The 23916-nt window shown below is 37.3% G+C and overlaps 2 protein-coding genes across 3 annotated transcripts in view; one reads left to right on the top strand and one right to left on the bottom strand.

Moving 5' to 3' along the window:
• The window catches only part of LOC146000114 (uncharacterized), a 47618-nt gene extending 38762 nt beyond the window's left edge, over window positions 1–8856 (top strand). Inside the window, exons 11-12 of one of the 2 annotated variants that reach the window (XR_014443477.1) lie at window positions 4151–4239; window positions 8810–8856. The gene's annotated coding sequence lies outside the window, so the exon portion shown is untranslated. Of the gene's footprint in view, window positions 1–4150; window positions 4240–7704; window positions 7993–8809 lie in introns of those variants that run through there. The other variant, XR_014443478.1, reaches the window with a different exon arrangement.
• The window catches only part of LOC145985316 (lymphocyte antigen 75-like), a 39568-nt gene that overhangs the window by 7276 nt on the left and 8376 nt on the right, over window positions 1–23916 (bottom strand). Inside the window, exons 6-16 of the mRNA XM_083119186.1 lie at window positions 22319–22531; window positions 20124–20363; window positions 18599–18811; window positions 17425–17643; window positions 16150–16272; window positions 14937–15146; window positions 12990–13217; window positions 11447–11626; window positions 7720–7941; window positions 6327–6482; window positions 1836–2018 (exon numbers count right to left, since the gene is read on the bottom strand). Coding sequence (XP_082975312.1) covers window positions 1836–2018; window positions 6327–6482; window positions 7720–7941; window positions 11447–11626; window positions 12990–13217; window positions 14937–15146; window positions 16150–16272; window positions 17425–17643; window positions 18599–18811; window positions 20124–20363; window positions 22319–22531 — 2187 coding nt within the window. The remainder of the gene's footprint in view (window positions 1–1835; window positions 2019–6326; window positions 6483–7719; window positions 7942–11446; window positions 11627–12989; window positions 13218–14936; window positions 15147–16149; window positions 16273–17424; window positions 17644–18598; window positions 18812–20123; window positions 20364–22318; window positions 22532–23916) is intronic.

The following is a 23916-nucleotide window of genomic DNA, read 5'->3' as shown; positions in this document are numbered from 1 at the left end:
CTGAGAAAGACATGATGGATCACACCCACCATCGATCACCATACCAGCAACAACACCTTCGGTGGAGAGGTGGTTTCGGAAATCACCCTGGACGTTGATCAAGATCCAACCATTGTCCTGATCGTTTACGATTGTCATAGCAGATCCATTTTTCATCTGAAGTGACAATCCGATGCAGGAAACCTTCCCGGTTCTTCCTTACACTCAGAGAACTGCACACCTCCAGATGGCGAGTCTTGTTGACCGGTGTAAAATCATGTGGTACCCATGAGTCCAACTTTTTCACTTTACCGATCGCACGGAGCCGCCGAATGACAGTGGTATGGTGTATGCCTAACTCGTCTGCAATGGCACGAACACTTTTCCGAGGGTCCGCTTCCACGGTGTTCCTGATGAGCTCATCTGAACATGATGTTGGTCAATGGCCAGAACGAAATTTGACAAACCAGCGGCGAATGGTGTGTTCATTTACCATTCCTGGCCCAAATGCACTGTTAGTGTTTTTGGCGGCTTGCTGAGCAGAATGTCCCAGTTTGAATTCGTAAGGACAAATCACTCGCAATTGTGTGTTCTCCATGGTACACTTTCAGACAACCCTGTTCAGCAACACACTGCCTCCTGACTATCTGGGTGTTCCAGCCTGTTTACTGGAGCTTATGACGTTAGACCCGTGACCTCAGTCAATCTCTGTGTTGTGTTGTTGAGGTGAGTTTCCCACCAGACGTCAAAGTGGACACTTCATTCGCACCAACCCAATATATATAAATAATGTACTGCTTATAAATATACAGGATATTTCAAATGTATTTCCCAGCACAAATTCTAAGACAGTTTTTAATATCAAATATATTTAAATACTTTACAAATTTAAAGAAACATTTGGTAGTAATAAAGCAGTAATATGAAGCTAATCTCAACATTCATTCTGCCAACTGCCAGGTTCTGATCACATCATTTTTAATACATCTTATCCTTTACATCCCTTAATGATGTTTATTGTAGTAAGTTGAAACTTTGGTTTCCAATAAAAGATTTATGGGGGTTCATCATCTTTTGTGAAGAGTAAAAGTAAAAGGTAAAGTGCTCCTCTGTGCTTAGCACCATGCCATGAAGGCATATAGGGGGTGTGGGGGTAACGCCCCACACTTTCTTGATCCGGTCATAAGTGGGGGTGATGTGATCAGCACCACGCCCCTGACCGCCTTCACCCCCCAGGGTTTCCCCCAGGTACCCATGTCATTCGATGCTGTGTGGGCACCGGGGTCGCTTCCAACGTTAGAAAAGTTCCCAGATTTGAACCGGCCGGGGATCGAACCCGGGACCTTGAGCATGGTAGTCAGACGCGTTACCGACTGAGCCACCGCGGCCAGTTCCTAATAAAACAACGTAATGATCCACAATTTTAAGGTAAAACTGTTGCATTACAGCCATTGTGTATCTCAGTCTGGAGATGCTGATATTAGGGTTGTGCCAATGCTGATACTAATATAGTATCTTGGAAATTAGGCAAAATTGTGTGCAGTATTGTATGAAGAAAAATAATGTTGTGATTAAATTACAACTGTTATAATTATCTCATGTGTAATATTATATTTAAAAATAATGCTATGGTATTGCCATGGTCTACTTCAAATTAAATACTTACACATTAAAATTTATAAAAGAACTAAGTTTTGGTAATGTTTAAGCATTGGTTTTGGTGGTAATCAGTAAGAGTGTTTTTCCAGTATTCGCATCAGTTTACAATGTTAGTGGTTCAGCTGCAATTGATAATTTTTGTTTATTAGTTGTGCAGATACCTAGACAGTGCATAATTTAACAGAATGGATACGTACACTTTGCAGCTCTTGCAATATTCTTGGCTCTGATCAAACTGCCCACTACAGCAAGGCCACTGCCTTTAGATAAGCAGATATCTTGAGCTTCGTACCAAGTTACCTTTTCACGATGAAGGCTGTATTGACTTTGATTATACTGAACAGTAATGATCATGCCTGTTTTGTTGTGGCCTTTTGAACCTACAAAATTAAGAAAACATTCCAGTACTCATGGGCGTCTGGAAGGGGGGGGCAAGGCAGGGCCACCCCCCCCCCTGGAAAATGAAAGTCAACCAAAAATTATGTATTTCACACATATAATTTCATTTTCAGCCACAATAATGTGTGTTAATTATTGCATGAACATCATAAATTCAAAGGCCTCCCCGATGGCGCAGTGGTAGTGTCGTCGCCTTGTAATCAAGGGGTCCCGGGTTCGATATCCGGTGGAGGCACATAGTGGTTCGGATTCCACTTTAAACTGTAGGTCCAGTCCCGATTAGCCTTACTGTGCATAAAGTGGACTTAAAACGCTAAATCAACCAACCATCATAAATTCAAATTTAAGCAATGTTTTTTTAGGGAACAACACTATTTTTGGAGTAAATGTGCCTTGATGGCCCCCCATGCCAGTACTTACACATATCAACAAATAACTTCAATGGTGTCATATTCTATTCACAATTCAGTAGCTTGTTAAAAAGTTCTGAAGACTATTTACTTGGTAAAATCATTGCATGGCTACCATTCAGTACAAAGACTTATACTTTTGTGTTATGGAGTGTGTGGCTTTTCAAGTAGGTGAGCGTGTTGAGTGATTGACACATGATCTCATTACTGAAGTTTTTAAGTTTGAGTCTCAGTACATGGGCATTGATGGTCCAATAAACTAGTGGATCATAGGAGAATAAATGGAAGAGTCATTTCATTTATGCTTTAGTTAGAATTAGAACTTCACATCATGTTAAAGCATTTAGATAACAGAGGCTAACAATATATCATTGTAGAGTATACAGGGTGTTTCAAAAATAATTATCTGATTTAAAAAGGCTATATTTAGGAAACCAATGAACATAGAATATTGCAGTAAATTGTAAAATACATGTTGGAACATCAAGTTTTACTTACAGTAGGTTTTGATTTGTTGCAGGTAGATCCCTTCCTGGTGCAGCTCACTCTTTAGTCCGCATCAAGAAGGCAACCCAGCAACAGGAAGCATTCTGCATGCTCTGCTTCAAGAAATATGAGTCCTTTACAGCTATGCAGCATGAGTTTCATTGTAAATACGGTGCTATCACCTACTGCTCACAGTATTTGACGTTGCACAGTTGTAATGAACTCACATTTCTTGAAGCAGAGCATGCAGAATGCTTCCTGTTGCTGGGTTGCCTTCTTGATGCGGACTGAAGAGTGGGCTGCACCAGGAAGGGTGCACCTGCAACAAATCAAAACCTACTGTAAGTAAAACTTGATTTCATGTTGAGGGGAATAAACAACGCAGTTGATAATATAAGCTGTAAGCAAGTTACTAAAGATATATCTGTGAAACTTACTTGTAAATATTCTATTAATTTCGGTGGCCTCTGCCACCATCCACTTGGAAACTCAATGCTTTAGTGTTAGGTTGACTTCCGGTTCCTGTTGTTGTTTCCTCGACTACTGCTAGGGGTGTAGCCATTTCGTCTGCTGTGGGCGATGGGTTTGAGCTGTTGTAATAGCGGGAGCCAAACATGATGAGCCTGACCGCTGTCGATATTCAGAGTGTGCGGAAAGTGTATAATCGCATGCATCTCTTTGATTTTGGTGTTGATTAGGGTGTGTGATGTATGCCTAACTGAAACTTTTTGGATCCTGTGTTTGTTGAACTTGAGGTGCCTTGCTAGTCTGTTAGTGAGTTGGGATTTTTTTGCGTCTGCTAAGTACTGTTGTATATGCTCGTTGACAGCTGATGGATCTGCCAAAGTGTGAGTTGCACTCACACTGTGTGTCATGTACACCTGGGTTGTCTAGTGGGGAAACTTGATGTTCCAACATGTATTTTACAACTTACTGCAAGATTCTATGGTCATTGATTTTGTAAATATAGCCTTTTTAAATTGGAGGATTCTTTTTGAAACACCCTGTATATTTACATTATAGACTTATTTAAGACATACATTTCTGTGTAAGTGCATAATATACTACAAGTAATATTTGGGCCACACATTAGTTGAATTATTCTGGGATAGAATTGGCTGTGGAATTTGGAAAATGTATGATGGAAAAGCCTGTAATCATGCTTAAATTTTGTCTTGTTCCTAGAGTAACACACCATCCACAATTAATTCTTTTAGGTGACCTGGATCGCTGGATTCTTTCTTGGATCGCTGCATTCCTGACAGATGTCAGCAATAAATAACAATACCTTAATAAACTGGCTCTGGTAAGTTTTAATCTAAGTGTCAACTGTAGCAATGCAGTGTTAGAAAGTGCAAATGTAAGGTAAAGGTACTCCTGTGCATGCCATGAAAGCATGTGGAGTGATGTGGAGGTAGAGCTTCACATATTCTTGATCTCAGTCAAAGTTGGGATGATGTGATCAGCATCATGACCTGCTGCCTTTACCCCCCAGGTACCCAGCTACCCCGAAGCTGGGTGGGATTCAGAGCCGTGCAGAAACAGGGAAATGACTGCAAAAATTCTTGGTCCAGATCACCTGCCACAGGATTCGAACCTGGGTCTTACGTGTTGTAAGCAGATGTTCTACCAACTGAGCTACTGTGGTCCCTAACATTAAATTCTTTATTTTTTTAAAATACTCCAGCATTTTTTGAATTGAGATCTTTGTAAATTACCTCAAATCTTTACATTTGTATGACTGTATATTTATAATAATGATGATGACTCCTTTAATATGATTCCTGGTGTATGATTCATTCCATATAACTGAACTGTCTTTGATTATTATTGATATTTTCGACTGAAACTATTTTATGAACTTTAATTTTTATAAGAAAGCATACTCTGTGTGATCAAAAGTATCCAAACAAATGTGTGTTTATCATAGAGGCCACAAAGTACTGCCATCTACCATGTGGAGCACATAGTCAGCGATCTCAGGCACATGTACAACCATGAAGTGGAAACATGGGACATGTACAACCCAAAAGCATGCAGGTCAACCTCCAGAGACCGTCGAGTGTTGAAGAGGGTTGTACAGCATATAATCATCAATCATCCATCACCACCAACACAGGAATTCCGAACTCCATCAGGATCTACTCCAAGCACCATAACTGTTCGGCGTGAGGTGCGGGAACTTGGTTTCCATGGCGGAGCAGCTGCTCATAAACCAAACATCACAGGCAAGTGCCCAATGCTGCCTTGTGTGGTGCAAGGAGCATCGAAACTGGACCATAGAACAGTGGAAAACTGTTGTGTAGAGTGATGAATCATGGTACACAATGTGTGATCCGATGGTAGGGTGTGGCATGGTACACAATGTGTGATCCGATGGTAGGGTGTGGGTGTGGTGAATGTCTGATGTACAACATCTACCAGCCTGGGGGGGGAGTGGTTTGACGACAACAACGTTCCACTAATGGACTGGCCTGTGCAGAGTCCTGATTTGAATTCCACAGAACATCTCTGGAATGTTTTGGAACACTGACTTCATGCTAGACCACACCAACCCACATTGGTACCTCTTCTCATTTTGGCGCTCCGCGAGGAATGGGCTACCATTCCCCAGCAAACCTTCCGCCAGCTGATTGAAAGTATGCCTGTTGAGTGAAGGCTGTTATCAAGGCTAAGGGTGGGCCAACACCGTATTGACTGCCAGTGTTCCCGATAGAGGGTGACCCAAACTTGTACTTCATTTTCAGGTGGGTGTCCGAATACTTCTGATCATATAGAGTATATACATACCTTCTGTGGTATAACTTTTCTACGTTCTCAATCTTTGTAGCATCCAAAAACTGACAATATAGAAACATATCCCACAACATTAGCATTGCTTTTACATGCAAATCAAAGTTTATAAAATGAACACTATGGTATAGAGCGACCACAAGGAAAGAAACCTTCAGCCCAAAGTCTCCGTGCACCTTGCCCTCCATTGGTTCAACTATGGCCATAAGGAAGCATGCTCCACTCTGCCCCTTCCCTCCACGTGGGTGTACGATGCACAGGAGTCGTGGGTCTACGCAAGCTCTCTTCCCTGTGGTTCCACTATAACACAAAACAATTACAAAGAATTTTAATCTAAAGTACATATCGTTAGAGTGCTTACAATGAAACACAAACTAGCTCTCTATTGCAGAATGGTTAGGATAGTGTGATATGAAACTAGGGGTTCTGTGTTCAAATTTTGACAAATTCATGAACGTTTCGTTGTGCTTGTTCTTTCATGCATTTTGTCAGTTCACCATTCCTCCTCATCATTGTGATTAACGTAGAGAAGCAGGGAGGTAGAAAATATGATGTAAAATAACCAAAAATATAAATATAATGAAACAAGTAAAACCATACCTTCCTTTTGCAAAGAGACATCCTTTGTTCCTAGAGAATGCTTGCTTGATCCATTCTGTAAACTTCCAGGAATACTAGTCCATGATGCTTTTCCTTGCATGCTTCTACTCTGCCTTCGCAATCCTGTTATATCTTGTGTGCTAGTATTTCTCAAATCTAAATAAATGAGGAAGAAACAACAAACCACTTGGTACATTGCAAGAAACCCACTCATTTATCAAACTAGCATAATCAGAAGAGTGTATCTTTGTTAATATGAAAGTTAAAAATTTGCATTAAAATTAGACATTTGAAACCAATTTTGTATACAGTAAGCAGTTCACATTATTTGTGCATCTTTTAGTGAATTCTGTGTCATCTTTTTTCTTTTTTTTTTGACACTGAAATAAACGATATGTCTTTTTAATATTGCCAAGTGCAAATACATTTACATATAAATCTAAAATTTTAGTGCATTTTTAAAATTTTATTTCAATATATTGTCTTTACATAGGCACATGTCATATACATATATCTGCAAATATTTTTATGGAATTGAAAAGGCATACTCAACCAGCACTCTTGATTATTATTATTATTATTATTATTATTATTATGTGAGATTTGACTGCAAATACTGCATGTGCCTTTTCGCATCAATTCAGCTGGTCTGTATAGCAAACTGGACTCATAACATGATAAGACAGAGGTCTCATGTTCGAATCCCCTGTAATGCATGGACATATCATTTTGTTTGTCTCATCATCCATTTCATCATTCATCCTCACCATCACAATTAACCCAAGAGGTTGAAAAGCAACGTAAATAACTACAATAGAAAGGAAGAGAAAGAAAGTAATTTCATTAACTATAAATCACTATAGACATAATATGATATAGAAAGTCTTCATGCATGTATATATGCGAGTTTAAGTCAATATGCATGGGACATTCCATTGTCACGGGTACATATTAAAATGTTTTCTCCTTGTTTTATATAAAGTCTTTCTCATAGAGATACAATATAAATTTTGCTACAAATTGATTACATTTTCAGTAAGGATATTATTTCATGTATAGAAAATAGCGATGGGAAAATCATTTTGAGTGTGAATGCATCAGTTATGAAACTTTGAATTATAACAGCATTAATTTTATAAATCTCTATTTGTCAATTTGAACCTGTGGCTTAATAATTCCACTCTGCCCATTGCAATTGATTGTTTCCAGGTATCTCTGTATGCCTCAGTGAAGTAATGCATTTAATAAATATTTCGGTGAATGAAACTATACCAAGCGAAATGAATATTTTTTCCACTTTGTGTGTTATTATGGCTGCTGTGTTTCTTTTGAATCTTATCTTATATTTTTCTTTCTTTCTCTCTCTCTCTCTGTGTAGTGTGCACTAGCTTACCTACTTGACAGACAAAAGGATGTTTTGCCATGCAGATATCACTAATAAACATGCCACGAGTATTTTCTTTCTTCAGTAAAAGACACTGATGACCTCCATTGTGTGGAGAAACTTTCCAAATGTATGGATCTTTGCTGACATTAACAGCTATATTTTGCTCCGTGTGATACCAAATCCATCCATCTTTGCTTGCTTGACCCCCAACCCAAACTTTATCATTGCCTGAAATTAGACAGAATAGTGTCAAAAAATGTACGTACCACTTATGTAAATGGATTTTAGAAGGAAATCCTGCTTAACTTATGAGAGAGATAATAATACAAACACTTCAAAGATAAGGAATCATGTATCCTTGGCATTTAAAACAGCCTGAATCCTCCATGGGTGGTGGGTGATGGTGAAGAGGATACTAAACCCTTCCTCATGCAGAACCTGCTCCAGTTCCTGGAGAGATTCTGGAGAAGGGTTGTGTAGGCCGTTAGAGATCCATAAATTCATCTTCGTTCATGTCAAAGTATGCTTGGATGGTCACAGTGATGTGAATGCAGATGTTATGATCTTGGAAGATTCAATCCACTACAAGATACTATTGAATGGACATGGTCACCCAAAGTAGTCATGGTTTCTGCCTATCATTCTTCTGTGGAGGATGCAAAATTTAAACTGTTCATAATACTAAATGTGGACATGGTATTCTGTTTACCTCATACTCTGTTTCATCAATTCATTAATCATCTTTATTGTCATGATTAATCAGAGATAAAAAAATGATCTAAGATAATCAAAAGAGATAAAGGAAGTAATTTAGATTTTGTGTTAATTAATAACATGAATTTAATTTTTTCGTGAGCTTTTTCCAAGTAGAACAAATTTTGAGGTAGTATAAGGTGATGCACAAGATATGTTATGTGGCTTTTCAATACTCTTAAATATATATATTTCTTTGGATCAGAGAAAATGCATTTAAATGTTATGTGGCTTTTCAATACTATTGAATACATATATCTTTCTTTGGATTAGAAAAAAATGCCTTTAACTATGATGTGGCTTTTCAGTACTCTTGAATATACAAGGGGCATTTTTCTTGTAGTGGCAACATGTATGAGAAAGAGACATGAAAGAAGATACATACCTGGAATCATTTACAATCCTTCAATGTAATCTCCTGCTGCTGCGTGAATACATTTCCAAACATCTAGCAGTCGTTGGATGCCATTGATAGCTCCCGTTCGTGCCAGTGTGTGCAGAGACCGCCCTGTGGCCAAAATGATACTCGGGATGTCTTGAAAGTGTTTCCCCCACAGCGGTTCCTTCATCTTGGGAAACAAATCAAAGTTGCAGGGACTCATGTCAGGAGAATAAGGTGGGTACTCCAACACCTCGTACATACATACAAAAATACGCCGATCATTCTCCAGCAATCTGCGAAGTGCATCGAGGTGGTGTGGATCTGTTGCCGTGCGAGGATGCCTGCCACCATGTTCTTTTGCGGCTGATCCACGATCACTTTCAAGTGCCTTGCCCATCTGGCAATGGTAGGATACGGTAAAGCATGCCTCACATAAGCCCTTGTGAATTTGCCGTGCATTCCTTCCACTTGCAACCTGAAATTTGATGAATATTCGCTGTTCTTCATGTGTGAACATTGTTCAGGGTGCTATTATACACACACTTCACTTTAATGTCTTCTAACTACCACACAACAGTACTATTCAGCACCAAACACCTACTCACGATCCGTAGTACAAGACTAAACAAGACCCGATCATCTTTTTGACCCAGTGTATACCAACAGTGTTGCCACTAGAAGAAAAATAGCCCTCCTATATATTTCTTTGGATTAGAGAAAATACATTTAAATGCTATGTGGCTTTTCAATACTCTTGAATTTACGAGGGTCGTTCAAGGAAAAAGTTTCCCTATGTTGCAAAAAATGTATTTCTTAAGTTACAGACAAAAATCAAGTTGCACCAAGTAGCATGGTCCTTTCTCACTTTTCAACATAATTTCCAAGGTGGCACAAGCATTTGTCCCATCGTTGCACAAGTTTTTGAAAGCCATCTGCAAAAAATCTGAGGTCCAGGGAACGAAGAACATTTTTCATGGTTGTCTGAACCTCCAAATCAGTGTGAAAACATTGACCCTGCAGCTGGGACTTCAGTGCAGGAAACAAGTCACTCGGGGCCAAGTCAGGGCTTTCCCATTTCATTTCTCAAAGTGGGCCTCCCCCATGGCGCAGTGGTAGCGTCATTGACTTGTAATCGAGGGGTCCCGGGTTCGATACCCGGTGGAGGCACAAGTGGTTCGGATCCCACTTTAAACTGTACGTCCAGTCCCGATTAGCCTTACTGTGCATAAAGTGGACTTAAAACAGCAACTCAAACCAAACCAAACCATTTCTCAAAGTTTATCCTTTGTTAGTGCTACCGAATGGGGACGAGCATTGTCATCCAAGAGAATGACACCAGTAGAAAAGAGTCCAGGACGTTCGCTGCGAATTGCTTTTTTCACTTTTCCCAGTGTTTGGCAATAACGTGCAGCATTGACTGTTTCCCCTTTCTTCAAAAACTCTGTGAGCAATACTCCACACTGCCAAAACACGTTCCGCCATGACTCGCTACTCCTTATGGCCAGGGCACGTTTCTCACTGCATGACTCACGCTAATCATGTGCCGTGCATGCGTGGTAGCCTGCACGAACATTGCATTGTGTGTAAATGTAGAGGAAAGACGAAAGAACACATTGCTAGTTTCATTTCATTTATCGGGCTCGTACTTTCTCCAAAAAAAAAAAAAAAAAATGGAAACCTTTTCCTTGAACGACCCTCGAATATATTTCTTTGGATTAGAGAAAATGCATTTAAATGTTATGTGGCTTTTCAATACTTTTGAATAGATATATATTTCTTTGGATTAGAGAAAATCTAGAATAAAGGGAATCATGAAGAAACGGATTACTATAAAATGTTTCAAATTAATGTTTAAAAAAGTGAAAAAGTAAAGTGTTCCCCTGTGCATAGCACCACGCCATGAAGGCGTATAGGGGGTGTGGGGGTAACGCCCCACACTTTCTTGATCCGGTCGTGAGTGGGGGTGGTGATCAGCATCACGCCCCTGACCGCCTTTACCCCCCAGGGTTTCCCCCAGGTACCCATGTTATTCAACGCTGGGTGGGCGCCGGAGCCGCTTCCATCGTTAAAAAAGTTCCTGGATTTGAACCAGCCGGAGATCGAACCCGGGACCTTGAGCATGGTAGTCAGACGCGTTTCATTTCAGAACATTTTTTAAAAATGTTTCATTTCTGTGTTTTTTTCAAATATTGATTTCAATACTTCCCTACAGGATGGTACTCATATTAAACTATTTCCATTAAAAAAATTATACATATATTTCTTGTTCAAGATTTTATAAAACAGAAATATGTATCAAGTTTACAAGTTGTTTTTATTATTATTTCGAGAATACAAGCAATACAAAGTAAGCAGTGATATAATGCCACATTAATGGAGCTAACCACCCTGACTGCAATTTTGGTGTAATTTCTCAATCATTTTAGGTGAAGTTCACAGATTCTTCCATCCCCTTATTATGCCAGTCATTATTCTCTAACCTTCCTGTTACATTTAACCTTAAAGTAAGCAATGTTGATGAAAGCAACTGAAACATGTACTCAGTATGAACAAGATTCCATCTACATTACCTGAGAGATAAAAAGGAAATTGTGTTACCTTTCATAACCTCTGCAATGGAGTTAACCACATCCAAATTATCCACTTGGGCAAGGAAGCTATTACCTTCCCAGCACACACCCATTGCTTCACTCCATGTCATACTTGTGTTGAAAACTTTGTAATCATGGTTTCCACTTTTTACCTCTGCGAAGACTTTTACTGAATGCTCTGCCATGTCTTAAAAAGGGATGGAACAATATTCATTCTATGCTGTATTGTTATTTTAAACATAAATATTCATATCTAGTTTAGTTATTTAATCACATAGGTGACACTATGTTGGTATAGATTTAAACATTGTAAATTTTGCATAATTCTGAGGACATTTTAAACTTAGCATCCATCTTTGTGATACTATGTTGGTATAGATTTAAACATTGTAAATTTTGCATAATTCGGAGGACATTTTAAACTATTTGAAAGTGTTGGTCAGTCTTTTGTGTACCCCAGGGGATAGCTGAAGTCTTGGAAAGTGTTGTCCAGTATCTGAATAAATTCAAGCCAGTATTATCTGATATGGATATCCCTAATCTAGATAGTAGGCTACATTTTCTTAAATACCTGCAAAACTGTAATCATATTTAGTTGAAAATTTGAATTTAAATTTCCACTTATATTTGATTCACGTTTCACTGTAACCTGTAACTCAAGGTCAGTTTTTCATCTTTTTTTTAATGCAGAAAGGATAAAAATTAACAAGCAGAAAAAATTGGATCAAACATCCATTGCCCTCAGAGCTGTTGGTTGCTTTGTTATTCTCATGAAATCATTCATCTTCATTGTTGCAATTAACCTAAGGATGTGGAAAAGGCAAGTAGGCAAGAAAGTTGTGATGTTACTTTACAATTTGCTTTGTTATTTCATTGTAACAAGGTAACAACAATAAGAGCAGATAATAATAATAATAATAATAATAACAATGGAGTACTTACCAGCACTACATTTTCTTTTACAATTTCTGTATCTCAGAAAAGACAAAAATATTTATGTTGAGTGTTTTTTGTTTTTGTTTTCATCGTTGAACATTTATAAACTACTTCTGCTTTTTCGTTCGTTTCCTTTTAGCAAAACATTCATTCACACATATGTATGTGAATTTCCAAGTAAAACAACATCATAAACAAGGCATTAAGAGGAAAGCACATACCCCGATTTTACATTTCTGGATTTTTCATTTTTCTAGTACTTAATCTTCCCAATCTTAATACAATATATTATAATTTTTTCATGGCTTTGTATATTTCTTACATTCAAAATATTTTAGCCTCAAGCAAATAAAAACATGTAGTTCAGGTTCCACTGAATTTATGTTATATCTCCTATTACGTAATGTAACTGAGGCCGATTTGCTTCATAATCAAATACTTTCATAATATCAAATGGCAACAAGCAAAGAAAAAAAGTAACTGGCACCATTTTGTTAGTGTATAATAATAATAATAATAAGACCTGTCATATGCTCTGTTTCCTAAATTTTTCCCACTAACAATTTGTACCACTTGAGATGATTTGAAAATGAAGAAATATTTGGCAACAGTACCTGTAGCACATAAATATGGAAGATGTTCATTGCAATCTCTGCTAATGAAGATTAGCTTGCCTCCTACATTCCGGCTGAGGCTAAGACAACTTCGAACTTCATCTGTAGACTCTGTTTCCCATGGTGGGTATCCATCTGCATTGGGAGTACTGGCAATTTTCTCTACTGTGGCTGCCCATTCCCATTCCTTATTCTTTAGTCTGCCACCAATCCACATGTCTGTCAAGACTATACAAATTGAAAAGAAATACAGTTTTATAGTTTAGGTAACAGCTAACATTATAAAATAGATACATAAAGATTCTAGAATGCCATGAAGACAACAACAAGGAAAAGCGAATTATAATATAATACTTAGCTCTCTAGCTTGGAATCCAGGCTGAATATCCTTGTGCTTCACAGGTTGCTTCAAAACAACGACATTATTTACTTTTTTCACATATTACAATCACTAGGAATCCAGATTAATTATCCAAACAACAATCTTCGCTGAAAACAAGACATTAACATCTATACTTACTGCTACATAGAATTAATTTCCAAGTCAGACACTTGTAGTTACACTGTGCATTAAGCCTTGTTTCCATGATAACAAAAAACTCAAAATATATATATATATATATATATATATATATATATATATATATATATATATATATATATATATATTACACACACACACACACACACACACACACACACACAAATGATGAAGGAGACAGAGTAAACACTTACCACACGAAGAGAAATAATTCAATATTTCTCGATTTGAGTCGCATTTTCAAGATAGAAGGAAAAAAGATCGGCGTCACTTAGAGAAGAGGCACAGAATACTGACCGTAGCGTCTCTACGAGTGTGCCTCTTCTCTAAGTGACGCCGATCTTTTTTCCTTCTATCTTGAAAATGCGACTCAAATCGAGAAATATTGAATTATTTCTCTTCGTGTGGTAAGTGTTTACTGTCTCCTTCATCATTTGTATTTATCCGCCATTCTGGCACCTTTTCTGATCATATGTATGTAAATCAGAAGGAAGAAGGAAGAACCATAAGATTTCACAGAGAAGGGAGAGGGACTGAAGTAAAAAGTAACATAATGAATTCCTACTTCCAAAATAAACTTTACTTCACACCATGTTGAATGTTTTTTTTTTAAGGGAGCTTTCATACCATAGTTGCATGAGACACTGCACAAGGCTGTATTTGATTAGTGATATCCCAAAGTGAAATGCGACATGCCACTTCAGTTGGAAATTGTCGTAAGGGTAAGTAACATAAGTAATAACTTTATCTTCATGCTCTTTCCAATCTATACCAATGTGCCTTATATGATACATGGAGGAGGTGTGGTGTCAAATGTCACTTCCCCTCAGCAACTAGACATTTGCCCCCCCCTCCTTTTCCACCCCCCCCCCAAAAAAAAATGATACCAATTCTGTGGAAATTGTGTGAGTAATTTTACCACTTAGATATAGAATCATTTTAATCTTTCTCCCAACTGTTGAAGATGATCCATGTTTGGTTCAAACAATAGAAGGTGAATTTAGGCAAGTGTTTGTGAAATCTCAGTCATATATTCCATACTTAACATGCTAATGAATGATAGGGTGGTTAGAGATATTTCAGAAAGAGGAAAGAACATGATTAATTCTTGACTTATCAATCATTGGACAGTTAAATTCTATTTATTCTTAGGAACAGAAAATGCATCTGTATTTAAACATGATGGACATTCACTTTTAACAAGATTACAAAGATGTTGAAAATGCATGCATTTTTTATTATTAATTTGAAAGCAATGCCTATAGTCTACCTGTGCATTATATAGGCTTAAAGCAAATTTTATGTCTATAAAAAATGTGCTCGTTACAATTCAGGGGAAAAAAGTGCAGAATAATTGGTGTATTTCACATAAAATTTCCATTGAAATAATGTTTCTGCGTACTTACTTCTACCAAACACAGCTAGCTTATCCACATACTCAGCACTTCTTACAGCTGCTAAATGACGCTTTCTTTCATGTCTGCATGTGTAAAAGGCATCTTTCCACGTGGCATTGTTTTTGTAGAATATCAAATTTTTCTTGTGCTTGTTTACTGTGATTTCATGTTCAATGAATTCAGAAACATGTGATTCATTAGGCATCCTTTTTGTAGCTCCTAGGAGTAAAAGATAATTTATTTATTTTGGCATTTATGTTATATTTACATGCTATCCAACAACAGTAAAAAAATATATAAATGATTGTTAAAGGGTAGGTGAAAATAGCAGGAAATAGAAACATAATTAAATATTTTCCAGGCAAATAACTCCAGGAATATGCTTTAGAAACTGCTGTGCTTTCTTTTAAGTAAATTCTAAATGTCCTGGAAAATTAACAGATTATGGTTTTTCAGTCCACAAGTTCTTCAGACGTCTTACAAGATGTAATTGATACTGAAAGCCTACACTTCCAGAGGAAACTCTGTAATATGATAATAAGAATAACAATAAACAAGTAAAATTTTCCATCCACTTGTAAACTTTGGTAGCAATAATATTGGCCCATCCCTATTTGTTAATACTACTTTAATGATAGCTATGTATGGCTACATCTTTCATATCCATTGATAATAATTCAGCAGGTAGATTTAGTACATAATGAAAATAAATAACTTTCAGTGCACCACCTTCTACTTCATAGATATATATGTCTGATATAAATGTTTTTTTTTTTTACATACTTCTGAAGACGTGGCTGCAAATATTTGAAGATTTCTTTCTTCTCATGTTTGTATTAGCCCTTCTGGCTCTACTTCCTTTCATCCACTATATACAGATTAGAAGGAAATAGGAAACACCAACCAGACACTAAAAATGTTTAAATTTTCATGGCCACGGTCTGCATCGTTGAAAAGACAGTAGAAACTTGCCAGTGTGTGGTGTGTGTCGGATGAATGTCTCCTTCTCATGTTTTATATTAGCCCTTCTGGTCTTCCTCTCTTAAATCCACTATGGATAGACACAGTGGATAGATATAGATAGATACATACATACACTACAATATATATGTGCAAAGCTTATAAAAAATAATTAAACTTTTGTGGCTGTGTGCTTTGTTAATGATTCACAATACTATGGAATTGTAAGCTATTAGTAAAGCATATATAAATATGTACATACCTATACCTCCTTTAACATAGTCTGACATTTCATCTTCATTTACATCTCGTAAAATTCTCCCAGCAATCTTTTCCGAATCAATTGGAAATTCCTTGTTTTGAGGATGTTTCTCTGTGAATAAGTCTACATGGACAAATTTTCTGATATATTTACAAAAAAAAAAGAAAAGTGATTTTCGCGATAACCATGGAAGTATCACACACCTTTGTTCAGTAGATTGAACAACTTCATGTGATATATTAATTTGAGAAGCAAATAAAGTTTGTTAAAATTGTGTCTAGAGTGTAATTTCTTTATCCACATATAATCTATGATTGTTACTTTCATCAGTGATTTCCACAATTTTTCATAAAGTTTGGGCATAATATTCACATATGACAGCATTTTTTTAAAAATTGTAAATTGACTGTAGATTATTTAGACATTATATACATTGAAATGTGTCTTTCATGTAATGTTTAAGTGTTTTGTATATTGTGTTTTATATGTTAATTATTATTGTCACAAAAGGACAAAATGAGATGGATCATTTATTTTAAACCTTATTTAAGTTTGGATGGTAGATTTTTCACATAATTATGCCTCACTCTCAAAAAATGAGCACAAGAGTAAATGAAGAGTTTGGCATTTCAAATCTTGACAAAGGAAAGTCCTAAATTTAATTTGGTTCATTTCATGCCATTTGTGGCTTAAAAGCAGGTCAAAGGAACAAAGGAATGCAAATAAATCAAATCAAATTAAATCCTTCTTTCTTTGAAGAAGTAAATTAGACACAGGAGCAACTTTGCAATACATTTGTTGCTCATCATCCTTCGCCGTTTCCTGCCTCTGGCTGGGTTGGCATACACATTTGCTGCTACTGTGTAAAATCATTTCCAGCATTGATGCCACCTTATTGTATTTTTACATGGAAGTAATGTAATAAATATTGATAATTATGTTCTAATCTTACCTGTAACATACCTACAACAATTTCAGATCATGCCATGAAAATTACTCCTGTTTATTATTATTATCAGAAAGTAGAAATATAACTATCCTAATGCTAACCTTATGCTGTAATACCACATGCATTTTGTTTGAAGAAAAGGCATACAAAACTAGCATAAAGGAATAATATAAATGTATGTATAAGAAATAAGTTTGAGGGGAATCACCACAGAGTCCAAGAGAAAATGAAATTATACAATTCTTTTTACATTGTGGCAAATATGGTGACCCTGGAACCATTTCTTCGATGTATGAGAAAAGAAGAGAATGACATATGCTACTTACCAATCTCGCACACAAAATATTTTGTTGCATTGCATGGTTGATCTACAAATTTCACCTGGAAGTCTTCAAAGAATTCCAAAGTTAAACATTCAAAACCTAAGCGTGGGTTCATGTAGGCAAGAGGAGGGAATCCATCATTTGTTGTAGCCATGGAGTTTCCTCCAATCCATTGCCAGTTGCTTCCTTGGTATTCTGCACCAATCCATAGTCCCGAATCCACTGTGAATAGTGTTAGATGCTACTTGTACATATGTTTCTATGTTTCATTGGCTATTTTTCACATATTTGTATGTGAGTAATTTAAATGTATAATAACATTTAATATTTGCCTAAGGTTATTAATACATATACAATCTTTTATTCCTATGAAGCTCTGAAGCAATGCTTTTAGAGCTTGAACCTAGATATTATGTGTATTTCTCTATCAAAATGAGTCAATACTTTAACTTTTACTGGTGTTCATGTTTTAATTTTCTTATTATTAACTGCAAGCAAAGGTGAGTCAAAATTGAAATATAGCATAGTCAATGTTAATAACCATCAAATTTTCAAATACAAGGCAATACATTAAATGTATCTTATTTACACAATATAAGAAGCATGAAAAATCACCAAAATGTCTTCTTGACTGAAGCATAATTAGATTGCAATTTAAATCGTAAAACCAATGAGCAGATTAATATGCAAGTAATAAGTTACTCATCAAATATTTACTAATTTATGTGTTTGCATCTTTATTTTTATTATGTTTAATTTTATTTGCTAAATGTATTGTTACTTATTTATTACTGTCTCATGATTATAATTTGATTTCCTGTTATAAATATTTCTATCTCCAATTTGTATGTATGTGTGGAAAAAAGGCACATTTAGGGAATGAGGAGTAGGGCCCCACACATTCACAATCTCGGCCATTTTGCCTTTAGCCCCCAGGGTTGCCCCAGGTACCCATTTATATGATGCTGGGTGAACACCATATCCACTTTTTGAAGGAACAAGGCTGGAAGAATTCCGACCTTATATCACTCACTCCAGAAATCGAATCCGGGTGTCCCACATAGCAGTCGGATGCCCTACCGACTAGACCACCACAGCTCTGTGTGTGTGAACTTTAGTGAAAAATATGAAGTGATCTTCAGAGTTGAATTTCCATATTTACATACAGTTTACTTACATTTCAACTGGTGATCCAGAATGTATCTGAGTGTTGCCATGTCGCTGAACGTTGCAAGAGCAGCTGATGCATCATTTCCGGCACACTGCTTCTTTGCCTCCTCAATGTCTATTTTGAGATAATGCAGCTCATAAGCTTTGCCTCCATATTCAATCAGCTGAACATCGCTCTGAGTTTCTGCTTCTGCAGGGGAATCTGCTTCCTTGTCATTTTCTACAATAATAAATTTCTTAACTTAGTTTCAGATATTTACACAGAATATATTGAGCATTTGTGCTATGGTACAGCATGTGGAAAACTCACTTCTCCCTTAGAATGGAAGAACCTAAACCTGATGACATATTTGTATAATTTTAGACTATTCAATTTTCTTGGACTTGCTTCAGACATGTTGAATATACATTACAGGATAAATTATCCTATGCAGTTATGAATTGTACAGATTGTCAAAACCTTACTGGCAAGACAAGAAATGAAGTGTTTCCACAACATAATGAGTGTGTTCCAGCATAAGTCCACCTCAAGAAAAACATCCATCCTACACACTCCTTCAGTCATCGTATGGATGCCAACCTCTGTGGTGGAGTGGCTAGTGGTTTGCACAGTATGCTACAATGCCAATGTCAATGTTGGAATCCCAGCCTGAGCCTGGGTATTCTTTGTGAGTGTTCCTTCATCAACATCATCATTCATCCTCATCTTTGCGATTAGCCAAAGCAGCAGAAAAGCAACGCTAAATTAACAAAAATCAAAATCAAATTAAAAATCATTGTCTTATGAATGTGCATACAAATTTTAAAACGTGTTAATTAAAGCTTATTTGTACGTAATGCATTTATACGTAATTCAGGGTTATATCTACTCATTTTCATAAAATACAACTGGCTTGTAAGTAACCAAGCTGCAAAAGTACATATTTCTTGTGGTTACAAAAACACAATGTGATTTTCAATATGAAACAAGTTAGATGGTCTTGGCTGCAGTCGGTCTCGAGTTGTGAGAAAGACGTGTGCATCACAGAGAAGGCAAGGAGAGGCAGCATGAAATCAGAGGAGAGAGATTTGCTGCAGTTGTTCAGATATATTATTTTTTGTACGTAATCACAATACGAAACTACACAAGTTATAAAGATGCCGACAGCTGACATTTGCAGTGTTCCATAATAACAGAACAGTGGTTCCTTCAGTGAAGGTTTTCAGTTGCTACTCATCGTCTATGGAAAACAGAAAGAGGAAATGATACACGCTTGACCATAAAGTAATCCACATAAAACTTAAGAATCTAACTTTTTAGATTCGTTAATTTACCACTTTATGACAGAAATAAACTGTATTACGTATATGTTGTTCCTCAAAATATAGATACAATTACAGTATTGTAATAATGATATGACATGGTATCTAAATCTGATTTGTAAGTAATTCTCAGTTATATGTATTATTTTCTCTTCACCTTGACATACGTACAACTCAGGTTCATCTGGTTCAACTGTATATTCATTACTGGATTAATAAATACACGATACCTGTCTTGTCTCGCATACATATGTATTCTTCTAGACTATCACAAAGTATTCCAAATATCACTGCCTTATTATGATTTCTCCTATCCATATTAAGGCACTTATAATTAGTTGGTTGTTCATCATCAGACCATTCTGCAAATGTCTCGGATCCTTTTTTAAAAACTGCACTGCTTCCATCTTTCCATGTCCATGATTCTTCATTTGCATCATATTTGGCATTCAACCAAGAATGGTACATTTCTGAAAATAACAAACATATGCCAGGTAGTATTAATTGAAGGAAAAATAAGAGTGGAGTGTATATAGATATGTCAGAAAAACTTTTGTGTGTATTTTACTTGTGCTGTTTTTTAGTGTAGAATAACTTTGACTATGTATGATTCAGGTCTGAAGCACTTTATGAAGATCGGTTCACTGTCAGTTAACAGTATGGGAAATTTAATGTTGATGTTGGTTAAATTTTGATGTTGGAATATCCATATTATAAAGCATTTCCTCGTGAGGTTGACTTCAATAATGAAAGAAGCAACACTGAGTAAATAATTTATTTTATTTTTCATCAGTTGCCATTATTGGTGTGATATCATTCACTGCAGGAAACCTTTATTTCTCTAGGCCAGTGGTTCCCAAACTTTTTTTTTTCACAGCACCCTTACTGTTTCAAGATTTTTCCGCAGCACCCAAGTCAGAATGTAGGCCTATCTAGCACTTGCGGTGCTCAGTTAGTGTGGTTAGGTTGCTTGCCTTAAGTTAAAAAATAAACACATAGGGTCATAGGGACATTTTTTGTGCAAAAGTACTTAAACGATGTGTAGACTAACAAGTAAGTGCCATTTCAGTGAAAATATTGGAATATTTTGTAGTGCCCCTGTGAGCCAGCCACAGCACCCCAGAGCACCATGCTGCACACTTTGGGACCCACTGCTCTAGGCATTAAATATGCCACTTTTGGAACTTGACTGAACTAACTACATTAATGTGATGCTACTGGTCACTTGGAATTATTGCCTTAGATACTACATGAAAAGCACATTTAAGGGGTTGTGAGCATGCTCAAATTTAGTTCACAGAGCATGAAATCACTACCCATGAAGCACCCAGGTTGTAGTTTCTAGAGTAGTAAGCAAGTAAAGAGTGCTGAATTAATTTCGCTACTGTATTATGATGCCATTGAAAAAGTAATGAGATGTTTTACGATTTTCATTTACTATTATTATTGTGCTATTTCTTGTGTAACTCTTGGTTTAAGACTGAAATACAAGGGTCGTTCAAGGTTGACCGGGATTTTCGTACGTAAAAAATCGATGAATAGCCGGATCATGATGAAACGTGCGGGTGACGTAATGTATTCCTTTGCGAGTAACTAGCGCCCGGCATGATGTATTTCGCGCATGCGCAGCAGTTCCAGCGAACATGGCGGCAAGTAGTGTATCTGTTGCTGTGGAACAGCGGTGTATAATAAAATTTCTCGTGAAGGAGAAGGTGAAACCTGCTGAAATTTGGCTTAGACTGCAAGCACAGTATGATGAACAAACACTGTCAAGGGCAAGAGTGTACGAATGGTGTCAACAGTTCAGTGAAGGGCGGGAGTTTGTAGCAAATTAACCGCACGGATTTTTGAACTGGTAAGATTTTGGGAACTGTCTTCTGGAACATGAAAGATGTTATCCATGTGGATTTTTTGGAGAAGGGTACCACAATTAATTCCCAGTATTACTCAACACTGCTTCACGGTGCTGTACGTTGGGCCGTTTGGAAGAAAAGACCTGTAATGTTGTAGAAACACATCTCATTCTTCTCCATGACAATGCCAGGCCACACACGGCCCATTTGACTCAAACAACACTGACCAACTTGCACTGGGAGGTTTTACCACACAGTCCTTAGAGTCCAGATTTAGCCCCCAGTGATTTTCACTTGTTTGGGGCTCTTAATTAAAGAGCATTTGGGTGGGACGCACATCCAGACAGATGAGGAACTCAAGAACGCTGTCCTGTGGTGGTTACGACACCAACCTACTTCTTTCTACGCCAAAGGCATCAAGGAACTTCCACGACGATGGCAACGGTGTCTGGGTGTTCAGGGGGAATACTTTGAAAACCTGACATAGTTTGGTGCTTCTATGTATGTATACTTCTTGTCTAGAAATAGAAGTCCCGGTCAACATTGAACGACCCTTGTAGAATGCTACCTACCATCCTTTAGTTCAGGCATTTCTTCAACAATCCAATTGAATAATGCCTTATGATCAGCCCCATTAGGAAAAGAAAGAAGCACAGCATTGTTTGTTTCACATGATAAACGAGCTTTTTCCCAAGTCTTCTTCCCCTGCATGAACAAATAGGCCTTGTCATCTCGAATACGCACCGCATGAGGTCTTCCTTCTGTGCTTGCACTGTTACTTAGCTCTGAAAACATAAAAAGCATGTTGTGTGTTGTAAGCTATGTATTGAAATAGTGCAATTTACTTACAGGGTGGCGCATGAAATGATACCCCATTTACTTTTTGAATGAAATTAATATTTATGTATTAATTTTAAAATATTTTTTTCCTAGGAAACCTTAATCCATGGAGATTTACTGCCAGAGGCTGTAGTTCACTGAATCTTCACCATGGCGCTAGCAGTCCAGTGTAGCAGCATGCCTGACAAAGGAAGGCTCACGCCAGAACATCGTGCAGCAATAGTGTTGTTGTTCGTGGAAACCAAAAGCATTGTTGGTGCACAGAGACGTTTCCGTGCCCAATTCAACACACGTTGGGCTCCAAGCAAGAGAACAATTCACAAACTCCATGAACAATTGCGGTTTCAAGGGACATTACTGGAACCGAAACGGCCGCGAGTGAATAGTGTCCGTACGCCGGAAAACATCGAAAGTGTACAGGTCGCTATGCAAAGAAGCCCCAGTAACTCCTGTAGAAAAGCAGCTACCCAACTGGGTATATCGAGATGCTCTCTGCAAAGAATTGTCAAAAGTAATCTTCACCTGTACCCCTATAAAATAACAGTTGTGCAGAAACTGACACCAGAAAAGATTCAGCGGAGACTGGTATTCGCTGAATGGGCTGAGGGACATATGGATGTTATCAACAATACGTGGTTTTCGGATGAGGCTCACTTTCACTTGGACGGAGTGGTGAATAGACAAAATATGCGATTTTGGGCTACCGACAATCCGCAAGTGCTCCATCAAAAGGAAAGCCATTATCCCAGGATTACAGTGTAGGCCGCTATTTCGATGCATGGACTCATTGGACCATTCTTTTTCGATGAAAATGATAACAGCAAGCGTTACCTGGACATGTTTCGTAATCAATTTATTCCTCAGCTTCTTGTGAAGGATTTGCCATTTAACACACAATGGTTTATGCAGGATGGTGCAAGACCGCATACTGCCAATGTGGTCTTGGATTTCTTGCACGAGATCTCCAACTTCCGCGTCATTTCAAACAGATTTCCAGAACACTTTAATGGTGGTCAGTATTGGCCTCCCAATAGTCCGGACCTTAATCCCTGTGACTATTTCCTGTGGGGGTTCCTGAAGGAAAGGATTTTTCCAAAACATCCAGAAAATCTCATGGATTTGAGAACATTAATTACGCAATCTTTCACTGAAATTACAGAAGACTGTGTTGGAGGGTGATCAATAACCTAACTGTTCGTTTGACTACAGTTGTGCAGTGCAATGTAGCATGTTTTGCATTGAAACATATTTCCACATTGCTATGTTCACTGCAATGTATGTTTTTTTGAAAAATGTTGCTTACTAAAGTTTTTACACTAAAAACAAATGG

This window comes from Lepisma saccharinum, chromosome 1 (assembly GCF_977018435.1).
Source record: "Lepisma saccharinum chromosome 1, izLepSacc3.1, whole genome shotgun sequence".
NCBI lineage: Eukaryota > Metazoa > Arthropoda > Insecta > Zygentoma > Lepismatidae > Lepisma > Lepisma saccharinum.
Note: the sequence above shows the minus strand (reverse complement) of the source record. Positions and strands in the feature narration are given on the sequence as shown.